At 53.4% G+C, this 25,939-nt stretch overlaps 1 protein-coding gene across 2 annotated transcripts in view; it reads left to right on the top strand.

Annotated features, from left to right (window-relative positions):
• Window positions 1-15,926: 15,926 nt before the first annotated feature.
• Window positions 15,927-25,939, top strand: part of LOC122920391 (zinc finger CCCH domain-containing protein 18-like) — a 38,015-nt gene continuing 28,002 nt past the window's right edge. Inside the window, exons 1-6 of one of the 2 annotated variants that reach the window (XM_044269848.1) lie at window positions 15,927-16,154; window positions 16,312-16,404; window positions 17,321-17,478; window positions 19,746-19,778; window positions 21,442-21,556; window positions 23,965-24,221. In XM_044269848.1, coding sequence (XP_044125783.1) covers window positions 16,029-16,154; window positions 16,312-16,404; window positions 17,321-17,478; window positions 19,746-19,778; window positions 21,442-21,556; window positions 23,965-24,221 — 782 coding nt within the window. In that variant the 5' untranslated portion in view covers window positions 15,927-16,028. The remainder of the gene's footprint in view (window positions 16,155-16,311; window positions 16,405-17,320; window positions 17,479-19,745; window positions 19,779-21,441; window positions 21,557-23,964; window positions 24,222-25,939) is intronic. The other variant, XM_044269847.1, reaches the window with a different exon arrangement.

Raw genomic sequence — 25,939 nt, forward strand, 5'->3', positions numbered from 1 at the left:
GAGACTACCATGTTCCCGGTCCATGAGGGATTTTTCCGCGGTCATGTCCAGGGCCTGGGGTGGTCTTAATAAGGTTCTCGACCACCCAGCGCATGAATATACTTTCCTTTCCCTGCTGACGGCGAGGAGAGGTGTCTCCTCCCCCTAAGGTGGATCCTCCGGTGGCCGGATTAGCCAATTATGTGGCCCTTCCTGTCTTAGTCAGTTCCTCTTTCCAGGATGCTGTAGACAGACGCATAGACTCTCTTCCAGGTCCTTTTTTCGCTGGCAGCGCGTCCCTGTGACCTACCTTTCACTCAGCAGGGGTAGCCAGTGCTCTCTCGGTGTGGTTACAACACCACCACCAGGAACTGGCGGTACGAGATGCGGCTACTAACACACTGGAGTTGGTTCTCCAGATGTCTCAGGCTTCTAACATTCTTTGCGAAGCTTCTAGGGACATTGTTTCCCTCTTTGCCCGCAGGTTGGCCATCTCTGTCACTCAGCGCGAAGAGATCTGATTGAAGGTGTGGGACGCTGACGCCTCCACCAAGCGTTCCCTTGCTAATCTCCCCTTTGGGGTTTCCAGGCCTTGTGGGGATCAGCTGGACGAGTTCGTCTCTGCATGCCTTTTGCCGTTTCTCATCTGGTAGGCCGTCGCCTGCTTCCTCCGCCGGGGGTCTCAGGTCGCCCGCAAAGAGGCCTTCCTTTGCACCAGCCTTCCCGGCACTAGAGGGCCCAGTCAGCCCGCCCTGCTGCTCCTAGGCCTATCACATGTCCCGATTGCGGAATCCCACCATCGATTCCTGCGCTTCGCCATTATGGGTCGACACTGTCAGTTTGTCGCCCTTCCTTCGGGTTGGCGACCACCCCGCGGGTCCTTGCCACGGTCCTGGACCGCTCATGGCGCTTCTTCGTACCAGGGGCATTCCTTTGCTGCCCTGTCGGGACGATATCCGGATAGAGGCCCCCCTCTCTACCGCAGACCACGGACAGCGTCCGGATCACTGTTCAGACCCTGGAACGGTTCGGCTGCCTGGTAACTTTCCCAAACTCCTGCCTCTTCCCGTCCCAGAGGCTCTCCTTCCGGAGGGTGATTTTGGACACCTCGGCTGCCAAAGTATTCTACCAGCCTTCAAGTCCTCCCAGGTCCAGGGGGCAGTGTCGCATCTGCTGCGCTCCCCGTGCCTCTCCATTCGGGAATACTTGCAGGTCCTGGGTCTTATGGTAGCCTCTTTCGAGGCCTTTCCATATGCCCAGTTTCACACTCGCCTGGCGCAACAGGAGATCCTTTACCTTTCAGCGGGTTCGGGCAGTTCTCCCTTGGTGGCTGTTCCCAAAGAACCTGAGGTCGGGGAGTTCCTTTCTCGCATTCTCCTGGACGATCGCCGCCACCGATGCCAGCATCCTGGGTTGGGGGGGCGTTTTCCAGTCTCGCACGGTTCAAGGAATTTGGCCGGCGGCAGAGTCTCGCCTTCCAATCAACTTTCTGGAATTGAGGGCGATTTTTTCCGCTCTCTCTCTCCTATTGGACCTCTCTCCTTGCGGGCCTCCCAGTGCGGGTTCAAACGGGCAATGCCGCGGCCGTGGCCTATATCGACCATCAGGACGGGACCCGCAGCCGGATGGTGATGCAGGAGGTGAAGTGAATTCTGACGTGGGCGGAGACTCACGTTCCGGTGTTGTCAGCAGTTTGCATTCCAGGAATGGACAACTGGACAGCGGACTTTCTAAGCCACAACACGGTGGATCCAAGCGAGTGGTCTCTGCATCCAGAAGGGTTCGAAGAAATCTGCCACAGATGGGACCGTCCGGATGTGGACTTAATGGCGTCCGGGTTCAACAACAAGATCCCAGTGGTCCTGGCTCGCGCCCGTGATCCGGAGGCGTACGGATGGATGCGCAGGTGTCTCCGTGGCAGGACTTCAGCCTCCTCTGTTTTCCTCTCCTGCCAAAGGGTCTACGCCAGTTCGAGGCGGAAGGGACTCCGACCGTTCTCATCACCCCAGAGTGGCCTCGCCGCGCGTGGTTTTTCGGACGTGGCTCGGTTGCTGGCGGACGCCCCATGGCCTCTTCCCGACGGACAGGACTTACTGTCTCAGGGCCCGTTCTTCCGCCGGAATTTGCGGTCTCTTCGTTTACCGGCGTGACTGTTGAAACCGCCATCCTGATAAAGATGGGGTTCTCGGATTCAGTGGTTAGGACCATGATCAGTCCGGGGAAGTCTTCTTCCTCCCGGATTTACTATCGTACCTGGATGGCCTTCCTATCCTTTTTTGAGGGTTCGGGGTTCCCTCCCCTTCGGTTTTCCATCTTGATGGTACTGTCTTTTCTTCAGTCTGGGCTTGTGCAGGGACTGTCGCTTAGTTCCCTGTAAGGTCAGGTTTCGGCGCGGGCCGTCAGAGGTCCCTTGCTCTTAAGGGTCCGGTGGTGACCTTTCTTCGGGGGTGGCGCATTCGGTTCCCCGTATGTTCCCCCTTTGTCTCCTTGGGATCTCAATTTGGTTCTGCGCGCTCTGCAGTCGGCTCCCTTCGAGCCTTTGAGGAGGGTCTCTCTGACTGTTCTCATCTGGACTTCCTTGTGACCATAGCTTCTGATACAGCTACATAGCGTAGTGATTAAAGTTCTGGGCTATTATGCAGTGGCTGTGAGTTCACGTCCCATCACGAGCTTTTAGGTCAGACTGGTGTCGAAGCTGGCCGCTCTTTCCTGTCAGGAGCCTTAATGGTTTTCCTCCAGGATTAAGTTGTGCTCCGTCCAGTCCCCTTCTTTTTGCCCAGGGTGGTCTCTCCCTTCCGCCTTGATGAGGATCTTGTCCTGCCTTCCTTTTGTCCTTCTCCGGCTAACCCCAAGGAACGCACTCTGCATTCCCTGGATGTTGTACGGGTCCTGAAGGTGTGTCTCGCGGCTACTGCTTCCGTCCGCCGTTCTTGGCGCTCTGGATCTGCTTGGCTATTTCCGCGGCTTGTCACGCTTGTGGTGGAGTTCCCCCGGCTAGAATTGCCGCTCACTCCATTGGGGCGGAGGGGGCTTCCTGGGCAAGACGCAGTCGTGCCTCTGCGTCTCAGCTGTGTACGGCGGCCACCTGGTCGTCCTTGCATACCTTTGCAAATTTTTGTCAGTTGCATTCACTGGCTTCGGCTGATGCGGCTTTGGCCGCAGGGTTTTGCAGGCTGTGGTTCCTGTTTGACCGTTGGGGCGTTCCTCCTGGCGGTGCTGATATTTTTTCCCACCCCATGGACTGCTTTTGGACGTCCCATGGTCTGTGTCCCCCAATGGAAAAAAGCACGAGAAAAGGAGATTTTTGTGAAACTCACCTGTAAAATCTTTTTCTCGTCTTTTCCATTGGGGGACACAGCTCCCACCCATTATTCCTGTTGCAGGAGGGGTCTTTAGTTCAGTTTTTCTGTTTCTGGTTGGACCTTATGGCTTGGTCCGATGGTTTCCATGATTTTTTCTTGCTCCTTCTCCTACTGCTTGTGCAACGCCTGAGTTCCTCCTGGTGGAGTCTGGGGGTATAGCCCGAGGAGGAGGAGCTCTTTCATTTGCATAGTGTCCCTCCTACTAATACCTCTAAGCTATACCCATGGTCTGTGTCCCCCAATGGAAAAGACGAGAAAAAGATTTTACAGGTGAGTTTCACAAAAATCTCCTTTTTGGTTTTTTTCTCACAAAGTCTCACTTTCCGCTAACTTAGGACAAAAATTTCAATCTTTCATGGACTCAATATGCCCCTCACGGAATACCTTGGGGTGTCTTCTTTCCGAAATGGGGTCACATGTGGGGTATTTATACTGCCCTGGCTTTTTAGGGGCCCTAAAGCGTGAGAAGAAGTCTGGGATATAAATGTCTAAAAAATGTTTACGCATTTGGATTCTGTGAGGGGTATGGGGAGTTCATGGGAGATTTTATTTTTTGACACAAGTTAGTAGAATATGAGACTTAGTAAGAAAAAACAAAAACAAAAACAAACAAAAAACTTCCGCTAACTTGTGCCAAAAAAAATGTCTGAATGGAGCCTTACAGGGGGGGGGGGGGGGGGGGGGGGCTGATCAATGACAGGGGGGGTGATCAATGACAGGGGGGGTGATCAATGACAGGGGGGTGATCACCCATATAGACTCCCTGATCACCCCCCTGTCACTGATCACCCCCCCTGTAAGGCTCCATTCAGACATCCGCATGATTTTTTACGGATCCATGGATACATGGATCGGATCCACAAAAGACATGCGGACGTCTAAATGGAGCCTTACAGGGGGGTTATCAATGACAGGGGGTGATCAGGGTGATCAGGGTGATCACCCCCCTGTCACTGATCACCCCCCCTGTAAGGCTCCATTCAGACATCCGCATGATTTTTTACGGATCCATGGATACATGTATCGGATCCACAGAACGCATGCGGACGTCTGAATGGAGCCTTACAGGGGGGTTATCAATGACAGGGGGTGATCAGGGAGTGTATATGGGTGATCACCCGCCTGTCATTGATCACCCCCTGTAAGGCTCCATTCAGACGTCCGCATGTATTTTGCGGATCCGATCCATGTATCCATGGATCCGTAAAAATCATGCGGACGTCTGAATGGAGCCTTACAGGGGGGTGATCAATGACAGGGGGTGATCAGGGAGTGTATATGGGTGATCACCCGCCTGTCATTGATCACCCCCCTGTAAGGCTCCATTTAGACGTCCGTATGCGTTTTGCGGATCCGATCCATGTATCCATGGATCCGTAAAAATCATGCGGACGTCTGAATGGAGCCTTACAGGGGGGTGATCAATGACAGGGGGGTGATCAATGACAGGGGGTGATCAGGGAGTGTATATGGGTGATCACCCGCCTGTCATTGATCACCCCCCTGTAAGGCTCCATTTAGACGTCCGTATGCGTTTTGCGGATCCGATCCATGTATCCGTGGATCCGTAAAAATCATACGGACGTCTGAACGGAGCCTGACAGGGGGGTGATCAATGACAGGGCGGTGATCAATGACAGGGGGGTGATCAGGGAGTTTATATGGGGTGATCATGGGTGATCAGGGGTTTATAAGGGGTTAATAAGTGACGGGGGGGGGGTGTAGTGTAGTGTGGTGTTTGGTGCGACTGTACTGACCTACCTGAGTCCTCTGGTGGTCGATCCTAACAAAAGGGACCACCAGAGGACCAGGTAGGAGGTATATTAGACGCTGTTATGAAAACAGCGTCTAATATACCTGTTAGGGGTTAAAAAATTCGGATCTCCAGCCTGCCAGCGAACGATCGCCGCTGGCATGCTGGAGATCCACTCGCTTACCTTCCGTTCCTGTGAGCGCGCGCGCCTGTGTGCGCGCGTTCACAGGAAATCTCGCGTCTCGCGAGATGACGCATATATGCGTGACTGTGCGCCAGCCTGCCACCTCCGGAACGCACATGTGCGTTAGGCGGTCCGGAGGTGGTTAAAGGGAACCCGTCACCTCAAAATCTCATATAAAACCGCCAGCATTACCTTATAGTAGCGCCCAGTCTGTTACTAATGAGGTGATTGATCCAGTAATCTGATCTCGGTAATCCGGTAATCTGATCTCGCCGGTCAGTCTGAAGTCAAGGGGGCAGCGAGATAAGAAAGCCCCCTAACCGTCCCCTCTTCTGTGGGATTGACATCCTGCTGGGCGGCCTGGGATCCCGTTAGTCTAACGCATGCGCGGTGTCCAAACAATACGTATTATAATATTATTTTTGTAGATTTTGTAGACTAACACCCCGTCATGAAATACACAGTACGTCAATGGTCGCTAAGGGGTTAAAGGGGCTATTCAATACCTGTAATGACCCCCAGAATTCTCAGGTCCCTCACACACCGCATATGGTCGCCGCCGCGTCTTCCTGAAGTATCTCTGCACTCGCAAATCCAGGGCGTGAAAGAGCTGCCATTATAAAGCTGTGAAGATGGAGAGTTTCTGGGAGGCTGAATACTGTGCCTGGCATCTAGCTGGAAAGGACTTTCTGTAGGAGCAAGGTCACCTGCTGTCACTAAAGCTGCATTTACAGCAGCGGGCGTCTGTTCGGTCGCTTGCACCAGCGGGCGTCTGTTCGGTCGCTTGCACCAGCGGGCGTCTGTTCGGTCGCTTGCACCAGCGGGCGTCTGTTCGGTCGCTTGCACCAGCGGGCGTCTGTTCGGTCGCTTGCACCAGCGGGCGTCTGTTCGGTCGCTTGCACCAGCGGGCGTCTGTTCGGTCGCTTGCACCAGCGGGCGTCTGTTCGGTCGCTTGCACCAGCGGGCGTCTGTTCGGTCGCTTGCACCAGCGGGCGTCTGTTCGGTCGCTTGCACCAGCGGGCGTCTGTTCGGTCGCTTGCACCAGCGGGCGTCTGTTCGGTCGCTTGCACCAGCGGGCGTCTGTTCGGTCGCTTCTACACACCAGCGGGCGTCTGACCGGTCGCTTCTACACACCAACGGGCGTCTGACCGGTCGCTTCTACACACCAACTACTGGTCTGATTGGTCAGATAATCTGCTGGTGTAAATGCGCCCTTAGTTGCATGATTGGCTCAGAGAAGCTGATAGGTGGCGCAGTCCAAACCCCCCTCCCCCTTCCCCAATATGTCCTTTTCAGATGGATGCCAGGCACTGTACTCTGGTTCGGGTTGCTGTGTAATTGGAGATAATGCATTGGTGACATCAGGCACGACCACCATCACGGCTCTGCGGAGCGGTCACCCATCTTTCCCAGAGTTCCTTTGACGTCACATTATAACCTCCTGCAGACCATTGTGTGGTGCGCACCTCCTCTTGTCACGTGTCCATCCCCCACACATGGTGTCATTTTATGGGATCACGATCCCATAGTAGAAAGAGCACAGCAGCCTGTCTTGTGAAATGTTAGATAGAATATTACATCCCAAAAGTAGCAGGGTCCTCCCAGCAGCACAGAGGATTTCAGGAGAGGAGTGTGCTGAGCTGGTGGAGGACACAGGATGAGTTACATAGTGGAAGGAGCAGGGTCCCAGCAGCACAGAGGATTTCAGGAGAGGAGTGTGCTGATCTGGTGGAGATCACAGGATGAGAGTTACATAGTGGAAGGAGCAGGGTCCCAGCAGCACAGAGGATTTCAGGAGAGGAGTGTGCTGATCTGGTGGAGATCACAGGATGAGAGTTACATAGTGGAAGGAGCAGGGTCCCAGCAGCACAGATGATTTCAGGAGAGGAGTGTGCTGATCCTGTGGAGGTCACAGGCTGAGAGTTACATAGTGGAAGGAGCGGGGTCCCAGCAGCACAGAGGATTTCAGGAGAGGAGTATGCTGATCTGGTGGAGATCACAGGATGAGAGTTACATAGTGGAAGGAGCGGGGTCCCAGCAGCACAGAGGATTTCAGGAGAGGAGTACGCTGATCTTGTGGAGGTCACAGGCTGAGAGTTACATAGTGGAAGGAGCGGGGTCCCAGCAGCACAGAGGATTTCAGGAGAGGAGTATGCTGATCTTGTGGAGGTCACAGGCTGAGAGTTACATAGTGGAAGGAGCGGGGTCCCAGCAGCACAGAGGATTTCAGGAGAGGAGTATGCTGATCTTGTGGAGGGTCACTTATCTGTCATGATGAGGACAGAGCTGCGTGTTTTGCAGCAGAAAGCTCTTGTTCCCACAGCAGCACAGAGTATTAGCAAGCATCCCCATAGATGAAGGCTGTTGTGAGATTGGTCCTCGTAGGTTTCCGTAGCTCTGAGCCCTGCGTTTCTGATGTTTACAATGAACTTTAATGTAAAGAATGTGAAGAATGAAGCGAGCGATGACGTCACACCCGGGGATTTTAGTTGCCGCGTTATTTCATCACTGCGGGAAAAACCATGTGCTGATGGCACACCGCCAGCCATTGCATGAAGGGCAGATGTAGCCGCGGGCCAGCAGCCAATCAGGAGCCTGTCCGAGGGTGACCTCTCAATCTGATTGGTCAGTCGGTTAAAGGAGATGGTTGGAGTGATTTGCCGCATGTTTATTGAAAGGGTCGCTTCTGCTGAGCAAGCAGTCGGTACGGGCCCACGCACACGGATGGCCACCGCGTGAACTCTGCGTTTTTACGGAGCGCCCTGCTCTCTGGTAGATGTCCTCTTCTTGTACGTTTTGCAGATAAGGATTGTCCTCCGCAAAACCACGGTTATGTGCTTGACCCCTAAATCAAATCCATCGCTATTTGCGGCTGTAGATTCGCGCAGAGTTCTGCTCCCTTTTGCGCTGGGCTTTCCTCTCGGAGGTCGCCCCCAAACCCCCCTTTTCTTGTCACAGATTTTGGCCTTAATTTGTTGCTCCTCGTTTGCAATTTTCTTTTTCTTTTACCAAACCCGACCTCCGCTGCCCAGAGAATGCGGCACAGGTTACAGCGATGCTTTTGAAACGGATTCTCCCCGCAACAGTCCAAAAAAGGGCGTGGCTAAAATGCGTTTATTATCGGCCTGTCTGACATGTCGGTGTAAAGCCGGACGGCGGCGTCAAATGTCTCATTTATCATTGCGTTTGGTATAGAGGCGGGAGCCTTCCAGGACCTCAGTGGATGGGTGGGGGTCAGTGCGCCACTTTACACTGTATCCACGCAGAGCTGAAGAATATTACGTGTATTGGGATCGCCACATGGGACCTGCAGGCGCCCAGGGATCGTTGCCGTGCCCGTTACATACCAGAGCCATGGTGTTGGCTGCAGATTGCGACAGGCGGGCGGTGCGGCTCCCTCCACGTCCTGTGTATGTTTAGATGTTTTACGGCTTTGACTTTCCGTGGCCTCTGGTCTCTACCTGTTTGACACAACATCCGGTCCATCCGCCGGCCTATGAGTCACTCTCCAGGCTGATGATGGGAGTCGATGTCCTGATTGGTGACATCAGGAGCCGCTTTATTCCCACTTTTGAACCTTTATTTTATAGTTTACGTAGAAAATGGACATAAAAGGTTGTCGGTAAACGCGGGGCATATTTGGCGGTTTTTACACCCTATACAGTCATCGGAGTGCACCCGGAGGCATCGCTCTTGCTGACTGTTTCCAATGACTAGCAGAACTGTGATTACAAAATTCTGGATTTCAGGCGCTACCTTTTCCTCTGTGGATCAGGGCTGGGAGATCCAGGAAGTTCCTCAATATAACCTGGACAGGACATTAGGGTGTGGGTTAAGGGGTTCTCCATGCGTAACCCCCCCCCCCTCTGGACTTGGCGAGATGATTTTGCATCCTGACATCCAGCAGGTGTTGTGCGTGGGTCCCATTAATTGGAATAAGCCCCCTCCATGATGCATACTGGATGCCGGAGTGAGAGGAGCTGTGGTTTGCAGGGTGCCATCTCTGTGGGACCGCCGGGGACCCTTATCCTGTGGGACAAACTCCTTAAGGTGTACCACGTTCCAAAGAAAAGGGTTTTTCCACAAACAGCGCCACTCTTCTCCGTGGCTGTGCCTGGTGTTGCAGCTCAGTCCTATACCCTTGAATATTGGACTCCGTTCTCTTTGTTTCCATCTTGGGGTTCGTTCACATGAACACGTTCCCTGTGCTGTGTGCTCCCCCAGTACATCCCCCGTGTACACAAGGCCATGTTCCATTCTCTGGGTGAGAGAGGGTTAACAAGGCCGTTGTGTGCGCCTGCGGTCCCGCCCCCTGCATGCCTGTTGGCGTGTGAGCACCTTCCTCGGGCTCCGGCCTGCGCGCCTCGTTACTGGGCGTGCTGCTCAATTGCTTTATTCTGGTTTTCCCCCGATGTCCTGTTGTTTTTCTTCTTTTTTTGTCCTACCTTTGTACACAGACCCGGGTCATGTGACTGGAATTTTTTATTTTTTGCACACCGTTGGCAGTAAACTATTTTCACGTTCTAAACTAAAGTCCATGGCAGTCCTGTGCGCGGCGTCCTGCGCCGCTGTGTGCAGGCTCCGTGAGGCTCTGGGTTTTTTCCACATTCTTTCACCTCTTGTGATGTTTCTCTGATGTCTGGAGATGAGGCACTCAGAGGGTCCCTCCAGGGGCGCAGCTAAAGGCTCAGGTCAGCGATATCGGATCGCCGGGGTCCCCCAGCTGTTTGAAGAGAGGGCAGCGCTCATATGAGAGCCGCTTTCTCTGCTCTCCTGCCCGCCGCAGCGGAGAAGGCAGCGCTCGTACAAAAATAAAGCTGACAACCCCTTTAAAGACCTTACAAACAGCGCCACAGAACATCCAGGGTCATACAGCGCCTCCTATGTACCTCTTCCATCCAGTGATGCCTCCTCTGATGTAGATGTTCTCTTTCCTCATCTTCTCCTCACACCAGACCGCCATGGGGACTTCTTTCAGCCGCGCCTCGTCTCTGCAGAGTTTAACAAACAGACCTCTTACTTTCCTACTTTTCTATCCTCCTTCTCAACACCCCATCCTGCCCCCCCCCCCCATCCTGTGTCCGCTGTGCCCCCAATGTTATCCTGCAGAAACAGTGCCCCTGAAAATACTGGGACCACACAGAGTGCATCAGTACAAAAACACCCCTTTATATTGTCCGCCGCTACAAAAAATACCCCCTTTCAGATCAGACTCTCATATAAAACCCTAAATGAGACCCCCCCCCCCGGTATCATACCAAACCCCCTTTAGACCTCTGTCAGACCCCAGTTTTAGACCTCAGATCAGAACCCTCCATTAGACCTCCATGTAAGACCCCGACCCAATATCAGACCTCAGATAAGACCCCCATTAGACCTCTAGACCCCCAGTCAGACCTCCATACCCCCATTAGACCTCTCCAGACCCCCAATCGGATGTCTATACCCCCATTAGACCTCTCCAGACCCCCAATCAGATGTCTATACCCCCATTAGACCTCTCCAGACCCCCAATCAGATGTCTATACCCCCATTAGACCTCTCCAGACCCCCAATCAGATGTCTATACCCCCATTAGACCTCTCCAGGCCCCCAATCAGATGTCTATACCCCCATTAGACCTCTCCAGGCCCCCAATCAGATGTCTATACCCCCATTAGACCTCTCCAGGCCCCCAATCGGATGTCTATACCCCCATTAGACCTCTCCAGACCCCCAATCAGATGTCTATACCCCCATTAGACCTCTCCAGACCCCCAATCAGATGTCTATACCCCCATTAGACCTCTCCAGACCCCCAATCAGATGTCTATACCCCCATTAGACCTCTCCAGGCCCCCAATCAGATGTCTATACCCCCATTAGACCTCTCCAGGCCCCCAATCAGATGTCTATACCCCCATTAGACCTCTCCAGGCCCCAATCGGATGTCTATACCCCCATTAGACCTCTCCAGACCCCCAATCAGATGTCTATACCCCCATTAGACCTCTCCAGGCCCCCAATCAGATGTCTATACCCCCATTAGACCTCTCCAGGCCCCCAATCAGATGTCTATACCCCCATTAGACCTCTCCAGGCCCCCAATCGGATGTCTATACCCCCATTAGACCTCTCCAGACCCCCAATCAGATGTCTATACCCCCATTAGACCTCTAGACCCCCAGTCAGACCTCCATACCCCCATTAGACCTCTCCAGACCCCCAATCAGATGTCTATACCCCCATTAGACCTCTCCAGACCCCCAGTCAGACCTCCATACCCCCATTAGACCTCTCCAGACCCCCAATCGGATGTCTATACCCCCATTAGACCTCTCCAGACCCCCAATCAGATGTCTATACCCCCATTAGACCTCTCCAGGCCCCCAATCGGATGTCTATACCCCCATTAGACCTCTCCAGGCCCCCAATCGGATGTCTATACCCCCATTAGACCTCTCCAGGCCCCCAATCGGATGTCTATACCCCCATTAGACCTCTCCAGACCCCCAATCGGATGTCTATACCCCCATTAGACCTCTCCAGACCCCCAATCGGATGTCTATACCCCCATTAGACCTCTCCAGACCCCCAATCGGATGTCTATACCCCCATTAGACCTCTCCAGGCCCCCAATCAGATGTCTATACCCCCATTAGACCTCTCCAGGCCCCCAATCAGATGTCTATACCCCCATTAGACCTCTCCAGACCCCCAATCAGATGTCTATACCCCCATTAGACCTCTCCAGACCCCCCCAGTCAGACCTCCAGACCCCCAATAACGCCGCCATATCAGACCTCAGATCAGACTGTAAAATAGTAATAACTTGCCTCTCCTGCCGCCCCTCTCCCTGTCCTGGTTCCCTTCTCAGGTCCCGCTCTGCACAGTCACCTGACCTCCTGCAGCGTCCGGTCAGAGAGCGCTCTGTACGTCCTGACGCTGCAGGCAGGACACAGCAGCGCGGGACCTGGGAGGAGGGGTAAGTACAGCGCTTTCCGCCGCCTCCTCCTCCATACATTATGTACTGCATCTTATAAAGGGAAAAGTACAGTACCACTGGCAAGGGGGGCCTAGGGTCCCGGTTGCAACTGCGACCCCTATAGCTACGCCACTGGGTCCTTCTCTACATTTATTTGGGGGGTGCTTGGTTTCCATTATGGCCGTTGGTGAGGACGGCCCCTAGTGGTTTATATGAATTAGTCAATATAATCGACGCGATGCAATGAGTTGCTCTAAAAATACTTTGCGTCATTTATACTTTAGATGCTGCAAATGTAGACAGTCTAATGCAGGGGGGCACGCCCGGGGGCCACAAGCGGCCCTCAATCATCTGGTAGCAGACATGTATGTCTATGTCTCGTGGCGGCTCACATGAGTCTTTCATGTATTGTCCCATTAGATGGGAGTCCTGGAAGTGGAACTATAGTGTAAGCTCAATGTGCCATAAATGCAGTATTCCACTTGGTAATACCCCTCTAACGTTTATTTTCGGCACTTGGAATTGGTTCAGTTGACAGTGTGGCCCCCAACCAGAAAAGGTTGTGCACCCTGGTAACGGGTCCCCAAATGTATTCCGGTACCTCAGTCCGTTAGACCCGTCTGTCCATCTTTACGCTGCTTGTTGGTGCAATCTTAACCCATGTCCGGTATTCCAGCCAAGCCACGCGCCTTTTACGCCCCAAGAGGGTCAGTAAATATCCTGAAAGCTGCTTTCAGAACACGCGGCCTAGAAGCTTAGCGCTTTCCTTGTAGACCTGCGGTGTTCTGAATGCAGCTCTGGATGTGACTGGAGTATAAATCTTCATCTGTGCCGGTGACGGAAAGGATTTGCCAAGTTGTAGTTTGTAGGCACAGGGAGTGAAATGGCGCCGGAGTATTTCACTATGACTGGTGGCCATCATTGAATAGAAGGCGTCGGTGTCCATTGCAGTACCTGTTAATGTGGCCTCCAGTAATTCAGGAAGTTTGACTCCGGACAGTCCTTTCTAGGCCGTATCTGTAGAATATTGATGAGCGGTCCTTCGGGCGGGTCCGACTCCCTACACCCACCATGATCCGCTCCCCTCACAGCATACCCAGCACAGCGCCGTCCATTGGCTGTGCTCTGTATTGCATCTCCGCTCCATTCACTTGAATGGCCATATGACGGATGAATGTGACATCACGCGGCCTAGGAAGAGCCTGCAACCTCCAGCACCGCGCTGGGATTCAGATATGGACGACCTGGACATTAATAGTCCTGGAGAACCCATTTAATGTCACTACCATTTCAGCCCCCTGGGCTGCCGCAGAATGGACACGCCCCCCTGGGCTGCCGCAGAATGGACACGCCCCCCTGGGCTGCCGCAGAATGGACATCCCCCCCCCCCCCCGGGCTGCCGCAGAATGGACACGCCCCCCCCCCCCCACCCCCTGGGCTTCCGCAGAATGGACACGCTACAGCAGAATGGACACGGCCCCCCCTGGGCTGCCGCAGAATGGACACGGGCCCCCCCGGGGCTGCCGCAGAATGGACACGGGCCCCCCCTGGGCTGCCGCAGAATGGACACGGGCCCCCCTGGGCTGCCGCAGAATGGACACGGGCCCCCCCTGGGCTGCCGCAGAATGGACACGGGCCCCCCCTGGGCTGCCGCAGAATGGACACGCTACAGCAGAATGGACACGGCCCCCCCTGGGCTGCCGCAGAATGGACACGGGCCCCCCCTGGGCTGCCGCAGAATGGACACTGGCCCCCCCTGGGCTGCCGCAGAATGGACACGGGCCCCCCCTGGGCTGCCGCAGAATGGACACGGGCCCCCCCTGGGCTGCCGCAGAATGGACACGGGCCCCCCCTGGGCTGCCGCAGAATGGACACGGGCCCCCCCTGGGCTGCCGCAGAATGGACACTGGCCCCCCCTGGGCTGCCGCAGAATGGACACGCTACAGCAGAATGGACACGGCCCCCCCTGGGCTGCCGCAGAATGGACACGGGCCCCCCCTGGGCTGCCGCAGAATGGACACGGGCCCCCCCTGGGCTGCCGCAGAATGGACACGGGCCCCCCCTGGGCTGCCCGCAGAATGGACACGGGCCCCCCCTGGGCTGCCGCAGAATGGACACGGGCCCCCCCTGGGCTGCCGCAGAATGGACACGGGCCCCCCCTGGGCTGCCGCAGAATGGACACGGGCCCCCCCTGGGCTGCCGCAGAATGGACACGGGCCCCCCCTGGGCTGCCGCAGAATGGACACGGGCCCCCCCTGGGCTGCCGCAGAATGGACACGGGCCCCCCCTGGGCTGCCGCAGAATGGACACGGCCCCCCCTGGGCTGCCGCAGAATGGACACCCCCCCCCCCCCCCCCTGGGCTGCCGCAGAATGGACACGCCCCCCCCCCCCTGGGCTGCCGCAGAATGGACACGCCCCCCCCCCCCTGGGCTGCCGCAGAATGGACACGCCCCCCCCCCCCCCCCCCCTGGGCTGCCGCAGAATGGACATCCCCCCCCCCCCCCTGGGCTGCCGCAGAATGGACACGCCCTCCCCCCCCCTGGGCTGCCGCAGAATGGACACGGGCCCCCCCTGGGCTGCCGCAGAATGGACACGGGCCCCCCCTGGGCTGCCGCAGAATGGACACGGGCCCCCCCTGGGCTGCCGCAGAATGGACACGGGCCCCCCCTGGGCTGCCGCAGAATGGACACGGCCCCCCCCTGGGCTGCCGCAGAATGGACACGGCCCCCCCTGGGCTGCCGCAGAATGGACACCCCCCCCCCCCCCCTGGGCTGCCGCAGAATGGACACGCCCCCCCCCCTGGGCTGCCGCAGAATGGACACGCCCCCCCCCCTGGGCTGCCGCAGAATGGACATCCCCCCCCCCCCCTGGGCTGCCGCAGAATGGACATCCCCCCCCCCCCTGGGCTGCCGCAGAATGGACACGCCCTCCCCCCCCCTGGGCTGCCGCAGAATGGACACGCCCTCCCCCCCCTGGGCTGCCGCAGAATGGACACGCCCTCCCCCCCCGGGCTGCCGCAGAATGGACACGGCCCCCCCCCCGGGCTGCCGCAGAATGGACACGGCCCCCCACCCGGGCTGCCGCAGAATGGACACGCCCCCCCCGGGCTGCCGCAGAATGGACACGGCCCCCCCTGGGCTGCCGCAGAATGGACACGGCCCCCCCTGGGCTGCCGCAGAATGGACACGGCCCCCCCCGGGCTGCCGCAGAATGGACACGGCCCCCCCGGGCTGCCGCAGAATGGACACGGCCCCCCCCGGGCTGCCGCAGAATGGACACGGCCCCCCCCGGGCTGCCGCAGAATGGACACGGCCCCCCCCGGGCTGCCGCAGAATGGACACGGCCCCCCCCGGGCTGCCGCAGAATGGACACGGCCCCCCTGGGCTGCCGCAGAATGGACACGGCCCCCCTGGGCTGCCGCAGAATGGACACGGCCCCCCCCCCCCCCCCCCTGGGCTGTCGCAGAATTTACACGCCCCCCCTGGGCTGCCGCAGAATGGACACGCCCCCCTGGGCTGCCGCAGAGCAGTGAATGGGGAGATCTCTGGATCCATGTGAGGTCCAGGGCTGGTTCTGGATCTGTTATAAGGAGGTTGTTAAGTACTAGATGATGTCTGAGTCTCATTGTTTACATTAGTCATGGGAGAAACCCTTTAATAATCCGGAATATTCTATAATCTGGCCCTTCACAGGAGCCGTTAATGCGGCAGTAGGTGGGCTATATGTTGTATGTACTTACCTGCCCCTAACGACCATTGTCTCTTCTAGGGAACTGCACCTGGGGAATGAGCTGCCGCTTCATACATCCTGGAATGAACGATAAGGGGAACTATTCACTCATAACCAAACCCGACCCGTTTTCCCCAAATGGGACCCCTGCAGGAGTGGCCCCTCTGGCTCAGAACATCTGGGTAAGCCCTGCAGTGTTGTGGCCCCCATACTATAAGTGCAGCCTGTCAGATCCCCTGGGATCCCATTTGCCAAGTCTGTGAAGGTCTTTGGTGGTGACAGAGCTGGTTCTGTACGGACTATTACAGCTTCATACAAATCTATATTTCTGTCCTACAGGGGGCTCCAGCCGCGGAAGAGCTACTGCTCCCCCCAGTCCAGGACCCCCCTACAGAGAGCGCCTGGGAAAGAGGCCTCCGGCATGCTAAAGAGGTAATGTACATTGGCTATTAGTAGCCGCTGCCGTCAATAGACGTTCTATTTCCTGTGACGTTTGCAGATTAGATTTCTATGGATCTCTCCTACTTTGCAGCCATTGTTTTGAAAATAAAATAAGAAGAAACTTGGAAGCTCTTCTACAAATCTCCTACCGTCTTTTGCATGCAGCTCCAATGCTTGCTTATGTGTGTTCATGGTCGCAAGCAAACCCTATGTGGTCTGATCCTCCCTTTGTCTGCAAGCTACTAAGGATTTGCGCATGCCATTGCTCTGCCGCGACCCCCCAGCACCCCCCGCTCTGCTTGCATTGTCATGTATGGATGCAGGGGCAGTACTTCAGAGCCAGGAGCGATGATGCCGGGGAAGTTTTGGGTGTTTTAAAAAAAAAAAAGAAGAGAATTTGATGCAAATGACATTTTGCCCAAAAATGTTCTGACTGGAATATTGGAGTTGTTTGCACCTCTTAAATTGGTCACACGTTTCGCCTGTGGGGGCTTTTAACACAGTCTCTAGTAAATGACCCCCATTGTGCTTAGTTGGGGAACAAGCGGTTTTCTGACCTCCATACACTTGCATGCCCAGCAGGGGGGGCTATCTGCCTGAGAACAAAGGGATATAGCTTGTTGAAACCCAACAGGCCCAATCTCTCCCTTCCACGACATCTGTCCCCATGCACATTCGATGGTCAGCCGATCCAGTTGAAATCTCTGGGTTCTGTGACCACGCCAGGCTCAGATCCAGAAGGGATAGTCCGCAGGATGAGGATGATGGGTAAGCTGAGTGGCCATATTGCCTCTGTACCCTGAGGGGCTTCTGATGGGACTAATGGAGATAATTTTTATTTTTTTTGTAGGATTCTGATTTCCTCAAATTTTTTCCTGAGCGTTTTTTCATTTTCTTTCTTATTCAGGTGCTGAAAAAAGCCACCATAAGAAAAGAGCAGGAGCCGGACTTTGAAGAGAAGCGTCTGACGGTCACCATTGGAGAGGACGAGAGGGACTTTGATAAGGAGAATGACTATTTACACGACTGGAATTATCGGATCACCAGAGAAGTTCGTGAAACGGGGTGCGTATGTCGGCCTGAGAGGCTTCTCCTTCGTCCGGCTGGGATACACCACAGAAGATGGACAGACCTTGCCAATAGCTATAATGCTTCCCCTGTTACAGTGAGGGGGTCTTGTAGTGGGGGACGCCAGTATGGGGCCGTTAGATTGTGCTCCTGGTCTTCTCTTCCCAAAGCAGTTGTTCGTTTTGTCCCACGTTCCTCTCATCCAGAATATTTGAGCTTTTCACCTCAATTGGGTCCAGCGGATAAGAGGAATGTTACCGGTAATGGAGCCGCCTAGAAATGGGTCGGATTTGGTTGCCATGGAAACATCTGCCCCAAATTAGATCTAGAAGGTCCAGAAATTCTGTGACCAAACGTCTGCCGCGGGGCGTCATCTGGGTATCTACCCTTTGTTTATAGACGGTTTCCATGGTAAACCGTAGTGTGTAATATTTCTTAGTTTTTTGGCTGATTTTGCTTCACTTTTATTTTCTGGTTAATGGGGTTGTCCCACCGTAAGAGCGTCTCCCTCCGTCCACAGCATAGGGGGATAATTATCTGTTCAGTGGGGGTTGACCGCTGTGACTCCCACCCATCACAAGAATGAGGTCCCACATGTCCTGCTCCATTCAACTCCGTGGGACTGCGAAGAGAAGCAAATGGCATTGATCATGTAGGAAAACGGGTGAAAAGCTCGGCTTTCTGCAGTCAGAGTTGAATGTAGCGGCAGGGGACATGTGTGACCGCCACACCGCTCACTTCAGCGGCTTATTCTTAGGGCTGCTTCACACGAGCGAGTCCATTGCGGGAATCGCACTCCGTGTGTGAGATCCTCCGCTCTGGACTTGCAGGAGCGCAGGGCATCATCATGATTTATAATGCTGTGTGTCTCTGCATGACCTTATTTCTGCAGAATCATACTGACCGCTTTATGTCGCTATGATCCTGTGGAGACGCAGAGGCCACGCAGAGACACACCGCGTTATAAATCGTGATAATGTCCTGCGCTCCTGCAAGTCCAGAGCGGAGGATCTCACGCGCACACGGAGTGCGATTCCCGCAATGGACAGCCCAAATTAAGAAACTTGCCTCCTATTTTGTGGGTAGAGAAGAAGCGCTTATGGTGGCAGTTCTTAGCTTAAAGGGGTCCTCTCACTTCACCAAATAGCATTTATTATGTAGAGAAAGTTAATACAAGCCATTTATTAATATACTGTTCTTATCCAAGTTGCTTCCTTTGCTGGCTAGTCTAATATTCCCATCACATTATACACGTCTCGTTTCCATGGTTACGACCTCCCTGCAATCCATCAGCGGTGGTCGTGCTTGCACACTATAGAAACAAGCACCAGCCTATGTGCGCTCCTCTGGTCCCGGCCAACACAGATGCTGCCATTATTTCCTACAGTGTGCAAGCACGGCCACCACTGCCAGATTGCAGGGAGGTCGTAACCATGGAAACAAGTGGTGTATAATGTGATAGAAAAATGAATCCAGCCAGCGAAGGAAGCAACATGGAGAATCACAGTACATTAGGAAGGGCCTTGTATTAACTTTGTCTATGTAATGAATGTCACCTTGCTGAAGTTAGACGACCCCTTTAAAGTGCTAGTCCCATCTGAGACACTGATGGCATATAGCTAGGATAGTCTTGCGTCTAGGATTTGCTCCTATCTCCGGAACCCCTGAAGTAAGTGGAGAGCAGCTGCACATGCACGGCCACCCTCCGTTAATGGGTCCAAAAATAGGCGAGCTCTGGCTCAGCAATATCCGGCAGTAAATGGAGAAGTGGCAGCACTTGGATGGTGCGTTCTCCATTCATCGCTATGGGACTTCCGAAAATAGCCAAACGTGCTCCCTTGGCTATTTTTGGGGCTCTCATAGCGATGAATGGAGAGCCTGCTGTGCACGTGTTCTGAGGTGGGACCTATTGGACCCTGATGGCATATACTAGCAATGTGCGGTCCGTGTCCCAGCTGATTGCCTCTGGTCCCGCCGCTGGGGAAACCTAATATTACATAGCAGCCATTCGGATATATGGACATGACCCAGCGAGCGCCCCAGGCTAGGTTCTCACACCTAGTGCAGCTGTAGGAGGAGACCGATCCGATTTTCTCTCATACTTTTCCTTCCCTTTGAATTCTCTCCCGGCTTTTATTAAAAACAGATCTGCATATGTGACTCTGAGCCGAGGACCGCGTGTTGTGCCGGTCGTGTAGGAATGTGTAACTAGACAGAATATTAAGGATTGCATTTAATCCCATCTTCATTCTTCTTTCTTTCAGAGAAGTAGAATTTCGAGAAACGGTGACCCACGGGTGAGTAGCATTTGACTGCTGGTGGTTGTGATTGCATTGGCTGCTTCAGTATGACCAGAGTCTTTGCAGGACACCCTTGAAAATCAGTGGCCGTGCAAGGATTCCACTGCCCACGTATTGGCTCTGCCCTAGTAGAAGTGGAGTGGCCTCTAGCCAAAAATCTCTTAACCATTTGCTTACTGCCACAACATTATACGCCGAGGCGGTAAGCGGTTAACTGTACCCCACGGTATAAAAGCAGCGGGTTACACCCATGGCGCTGCAGATCTTTGTGACCGTGGTCTCAGTGAAGATCCCAGGGACCAGCCAGTGACAAAGAAACCCTGGCTAGGCGCTGATGGGAGTGCGACCCCTGCTGTCTGTGTATTAACCCCTTCTTGCTCTAGCTGTGGCAGAGATGGGGTTAATTAGCTTTCTCCCCCCCCCCCCCCCCCAAAAAAAAAGTCATGGCTATAGTTGTTAGTTTTAGCAATGGCACAGCAGACGGAGCGCACACATAAAATAAGATATATTAGTTTTAGCAATATTACAGTGTAAGGCTACTTTCACACTAGCGTTCGATCGGATCCGATCATAATAATGCAGACGGAGGCTCCGTTCAGAACGGATCCGTCTGCATTATTTTGGCATATAAAAGCTAAGTGTGAAAATAGCCTCGGACGGATCCGTCCAGACTTTCAATGTAAAGTCAATGGGGGACGGATCCGCCTGAAGATTGAGCCAAATTGTGGCATCTTCAAACGGATCCGTCCCCATTGACTTACATTGTAAGTCTGGACGGATCCGCACGCCTCCGCACGGCCAGGCGGACACCCGAACGCTGCAAGCAGCGTTCAGCTGTCCGCCTGTCCGTGCGGAGGCGAGCGGAGCGGAGGCTGAACGCCGCCAGACTGATGCAGTCTGAGCGGATCCGCTCCATTCAGACTGCATCAGGGCTGGACGGCTGCGTTCGGGTCCGCTCGTGAGCCCCTTCAAACGGAGCTCACGAGCGGACCGACGAACGCTAGTGTGAAAGTAGCCTTAGATATACAAATGTACACTTCCCGTTTTTTTTTCTGCGGTAAAAGAAGTTTCTAATGTATTGGCAGTGGAGAAGATCTGCTCTGGCAGTGCGGTGCCACGGAACCCACAGAGGAAGGAGCTGTGCACTCTGGTCCTTGCCCACTAGATAAATTACCGCAGCGCGGTGGTCCTGGGTTCAGACCCTACCAGTCCTGGGTTACTTTCTACCATGGAGATCCAAATGGAGAGCATTAGCTTCCTTGATCTTAAATCATTTTGGATGGGGAAGGAGGTATAAAAACGGAGGTATATAGGAAGCCCACGGCATCAAATAGCTTCCTACATTGGCAAAGCCATCATCCTTTACCGTTAAAAAGAGGTATTCCCGTAGGCCAATACCTGAGGGCCCGGCGAAATAGCTCGGATGATGAGGCCTTTCCAAAAAGAGAGCGATGTCCTCCAGATTTCGAATGAGGGGCTGTCCACATCTTTTGTGGCCCCATTGAAGTGAATGGGTCTGCGTTTGACCTGCAAAAAATGCGGATCGGATGCAGACAAAAACCGTTTGTGTGCATGAGCCCTAAGAGAAACCAACATGATGCTGATTTGATGTGTATGACGTGGTCTTGGTCTCACTGTAGATGTTTTTTCTATTTCTCAGGCCCGATCCATTTGCTGATCCTTACCATGACCTTGAAATGGAGAGATACTGGCGCGGAGGGCAGTATGAAAACTTCCGCGTACAGTACACAGAGACGGAGCCATACCGCTATAGAGTACGTGCCCACTACTCGCGTTCATGCAGTTATTTTGGGGTTCAAGTCTAAGGCTACTTTCAGACTAGCGGATCCGTCAAACAGTACGCAGACTGATTACCTTTCTTTCCGGATCCGTTAGACTGATCGGGTGAATCACCGTATCCGTCTCATCCAGTATCGTCTGGAATAACTCATCCGGTATTTAAACTTTTTCCAAGATCAAAAGAGAAACCCACTCCTCCTATATCCCGATGCAAACCGTAAATCCGGATCCAGCGAAGCGTCAAATTCCAGAACACTTAACCCTAACCCTTTTTATTCCCCTTAAGTGGGGAAAATCTGCTTCTACCTCAGTTTTTTTTTTTTTTTTCTTTTTTTTTTTTTTGCCTTCCTCTGGATCAACTTGCAGGATGACAGGCCGAACTGGATGGACGGAGGGCTTTTTTCGCCCTTATGTACTATGTTACTTAGTACCGGATCCGGCATTAATACATCTCTATGGAAATAAATGCTGTATCCGGCAAGTACGGTATTATTCCAGGATTTTGTCCGGAAAAAATACTGCAGCATGCTGCGGTATTTTGTCCAGTCAAATACCGTACAAGAGACGGAATGGAAGACATCCTGATGCATCCTGAACGGATTGCTTTCCATTGAGAATGCATTAGGACAAAACGGAAGCATTTTTTTCTGGTATTGAGACCCTTTATCGGATTTTAATACTGGAGAAGAATAACGCTAGTGTGAAAGTGCCCTTAGTCCACCTTTTACACATCATTATATATACAGTGATTAGCCATAAGATTGGTACGGCATGGATTTACTCCAGAGCTGCACTCACTGTTCTAGTGCAGTCACTGTGTACATACATTACTTATCCTGTACTGATCCTGAGTTACATCCTGTATTATCCTCCAGAGCTGCACTCACTATTCTGCTGGTGCAGTCACTGTACATACATTACTTATCCTGTACTGATCCTGAGTTACATCCTGTATTATACTCCAGAGCTGCACTCACTATTCTGCTGGTGCAGTCACTGTACATACATTACTTATCCTGTACTGATCCTGAGTTACATCCTGTATTATACTCCAGAGCTGCACTCACTATTCTGCTGGTGCAGTCACTGTGTACATACATTACTTATCCTGGACTGATCCTGAGTTACATCCTGTATTATACTCCAGAGCTGCACTCACTATTCTGCTGGTGCAGTCACTGTGCACATACATTACTTATCCTGTACTGATCCTCAGTTACATCCTGTATTATACTCCAGAGCTGCACTCACTATTCTGCTGGTGCAGTCACTGTGTACATACATTACTTATCCTGTACTGACCCTGAGTTACAGCCTGTATTATACTCCAGAGCTGCACTCACTATTCTGCTGGTGCAGTCACTGTGTACATACATTACTTATCCTGTACTGATCCTGAGTTATATCCTGTATTATACTCCAGAGCTGCACTCACTATTCTGCTGGTGCAGTCACTGTGTACATACATTACTTATCCTGTACTGATCCTGAGTTACATCCTGTATAGTGATGAGCGAACTTCTGTTTTAAGTTCGGCGTCTAAAGTTCGGCTTCCGGTTAGCGGAGAATCCCGATATGGTTCCGGATATGGATTCCGACTTCCGTTGTGGTCCGTGGTAGCGGAATCAATAATCGGCCATTATTGATTCCGCTACCACGGACCACAACGGAAGTCGGAATCCATATCCGGATCCATATCGGGATTCTCCGCTAACCGGAAGCCGAACTTTAGACGCCGAACTTAAAACAGAAGTTCGCTCATCACTAATCCTGTATTATACTCCAGAGCTGCACTCACTATTCTGTGGGGTACCATTTGTTTTATGGACCCCATATTACCAACAGCTGCTTGACATAACGAGGACACTTCTCTAAATAAAGCCCATTGCAGACACTAAAACTTGCATATGATGTTTGGAGATCTCGCCTCTGAACGTGGAGAATTATGATTGCAGCTGTTGAGGAGAATGCCAGTATTGAACAATATGGAAGGTTTATCGTAGAACGACACTTTATGCCGGTCTTTGGTATCCTCTGGCAGTCTGAGCTTCTGTAGATTTCTGGCTTCATTTGTGCCAGAAAAATTGAGTAAAATTTTGCTGTGGTGGCTGGACACTCCCCCCTCGCCGCGCCGCGCCCCCCCTTTCTCCCCCCTCGCCGCGCCCCCCCCCCCATTTTTCTCCCCCCTCGCCGCGCCTCCCCCCTTGCCTCTCCCCCCTCGCCGCGCCCCTCGCCAACCCCCCCTCCCTTTCTCCCCCCTCGCCGCGCCCCCCTTCCTGAATAGTTGCTCTTTCCATTGTGTGGGGTATTGTACTTTATTATTATTATTATTATTATTATTATTATTATTATTATTATCATCATCTTCTTTCTCTTTTCATAGGACAGAGAACGGGAGCGTGACCGCGATAGGGACAGAGACAGACAGCGAGACAAAGAAAGGGACCGTGAGAGGGACAGAGACAGAGAGCGTCGTCAGCGAGAAAGAGAGCGCGACAGAGAGCGGGAGCGAGAGAAGGACCGACAGAAACGGAAGGATGAATGGGAGAGAGATCGAAGCAAAAGGGACGAAAAAGAGCGGCAGAAAGAAAAAGACAAGGAGAAGGAGAAAACCAGAGCAAAGTCTCCGCTTCTACCGAGGTGAGTGACCGCTGGTCAGTGCGCAGGGGGGCTGCCGAATTCATAATTCATGGGGGCCACGTCTGTGCAGGAGCGGAGCCGCCGCGCTCCACCTCAACTAGATGCCATGTGCAGACACTGAAACAGCAGGGAGTGGCATGGAAGTGTGCGGTCCTGTCTGTGAGAGTGATGGAGGCCAGTGCTGAAGGAGTTGTAAATGTGGCTCCAGAGCTGCATTCACAATACTGTTGGTTGTCAGACAGCTGACCCCTATAATTCAGGGGAGTCCGTGTTTTCCGTCTCACATGATTGTACGCAGCGCGGTGTAAAGATGACGTATCCCACACTGCACAGAGTGCTGAGAATCTGGAGCAATGTAGAGCAGCACCGGATATACATCAGGATGAGTGAACGCTGCCGTGTATCGTGGACCCGCCATATGCAGGCCACGGGAGCGCTGCGGCCGTGTGCACGAGTCCTTATCTCTACTGTCTCTCATCACCTCATTCCTGGCTCTCACATCAGTCAGCCTGTGTCATGTCAGTGTCTCCCGCGTCCCACCTCGCTTGCCCTCTCCCCGCACGTCGCCCCGCTCCCATCTGGTCTCTGTTTGCCCGCTCTCAGCCTGGCAGGTCCCGTCTTGCTCGCTCTGCATTCCATCCCTGCAGATCACACAGGATCCGTCCTGCAGGCCGTTCAGCAGCGCGGCTATTAATAGAACAAGCTAATAATAGCTCCGTCAGCGTCTAAATATAGCCGTGCCATGCGGTGGAGCTCGTGGAGCGCGCCGTTTGCCTTCGAGGACTCCAGGAACACTTAGACAAGATTGTGAATAGCAGACGACGGCTTTGTCACCGCTGCTCCAGCCCCTTATTCCCACCGCAGGAATGTAATAGATGAAAGGTCCTGGAGGTCTCCAGAGCGCTGCTGCATAACGCTGGGACCTGCCTGCCTCTAAATCCCTGCTTCTCCATGGTCAGTCGAGGTACTGAAGGATGACCTGGAATTGTGTAGTGAGGGGGTCCTCGTTCCCGTCTACTTGGTTGTCAGTCGTTTTATCCGCAAACGTTCCGTAATCTCCTGTAATAATACACAGGCGCTTCCGTGTTAGATCGCCAGCGTAGTGCCGTCATCTCACAACTCATTAAATAAAGTGCTGATACCATGCAGGTATGTGCCGGCAACACTAGAAGGGAATAGTGAGTGCAGCTCTGGAGTATAATACAGGATGTAACTCAGGATCAGTACAGGATAAGTAATGTATGGACACAGCGACTGCACCAGCAGAATAGTGAGTGCAGCTCTGGAGTATAATACAGGATGTAACTCAGGATCAGTACAGGATAAGTAATGTATGTGCACAGTGACTGCACCAGCAGAATAGTGAGTGCAGCTCTGGAGTATAATACAGGATGTAACTCAGGATCAGTACAGGATAAGTAATGTATGTACACAGTGACTGCACCAGCAGAATAGTGAGTACAGCTCTGGAGTATAATACAGGATGTAACTCAGGATCAGTACAGGATAAGTAATGTATGTGCACAGCGACTGCACCAGCAGAATAGTGAGTGCAGCTCTGGGGTATAATACAGGATGTAACTCAGGATCAGTACAGGATAAGTAATGTATGTACACAGTGACTGCACCAGCAGAATAGTGAGTGCAGCTCTGGAGTATAATACAGGATGTAACTCAGGATCAGTACAGGATAAGTAATGTATGTACACAGTGACTGC

Source organism: Bufo gargarizans, chromosome 10 (assembly GCF_014858855.1).
Source record: "Bufo gargarizans isolate SCDJY-AF-19 chromosome 10, ASM1485885v1, whole genome shotgun sequence".
Taxonomy (NCBI): Eukaryota; Metazoa; Chordata; class Amphibia; order Anura; family Bufonidae; genus Bufo; species Bufo gargarizans.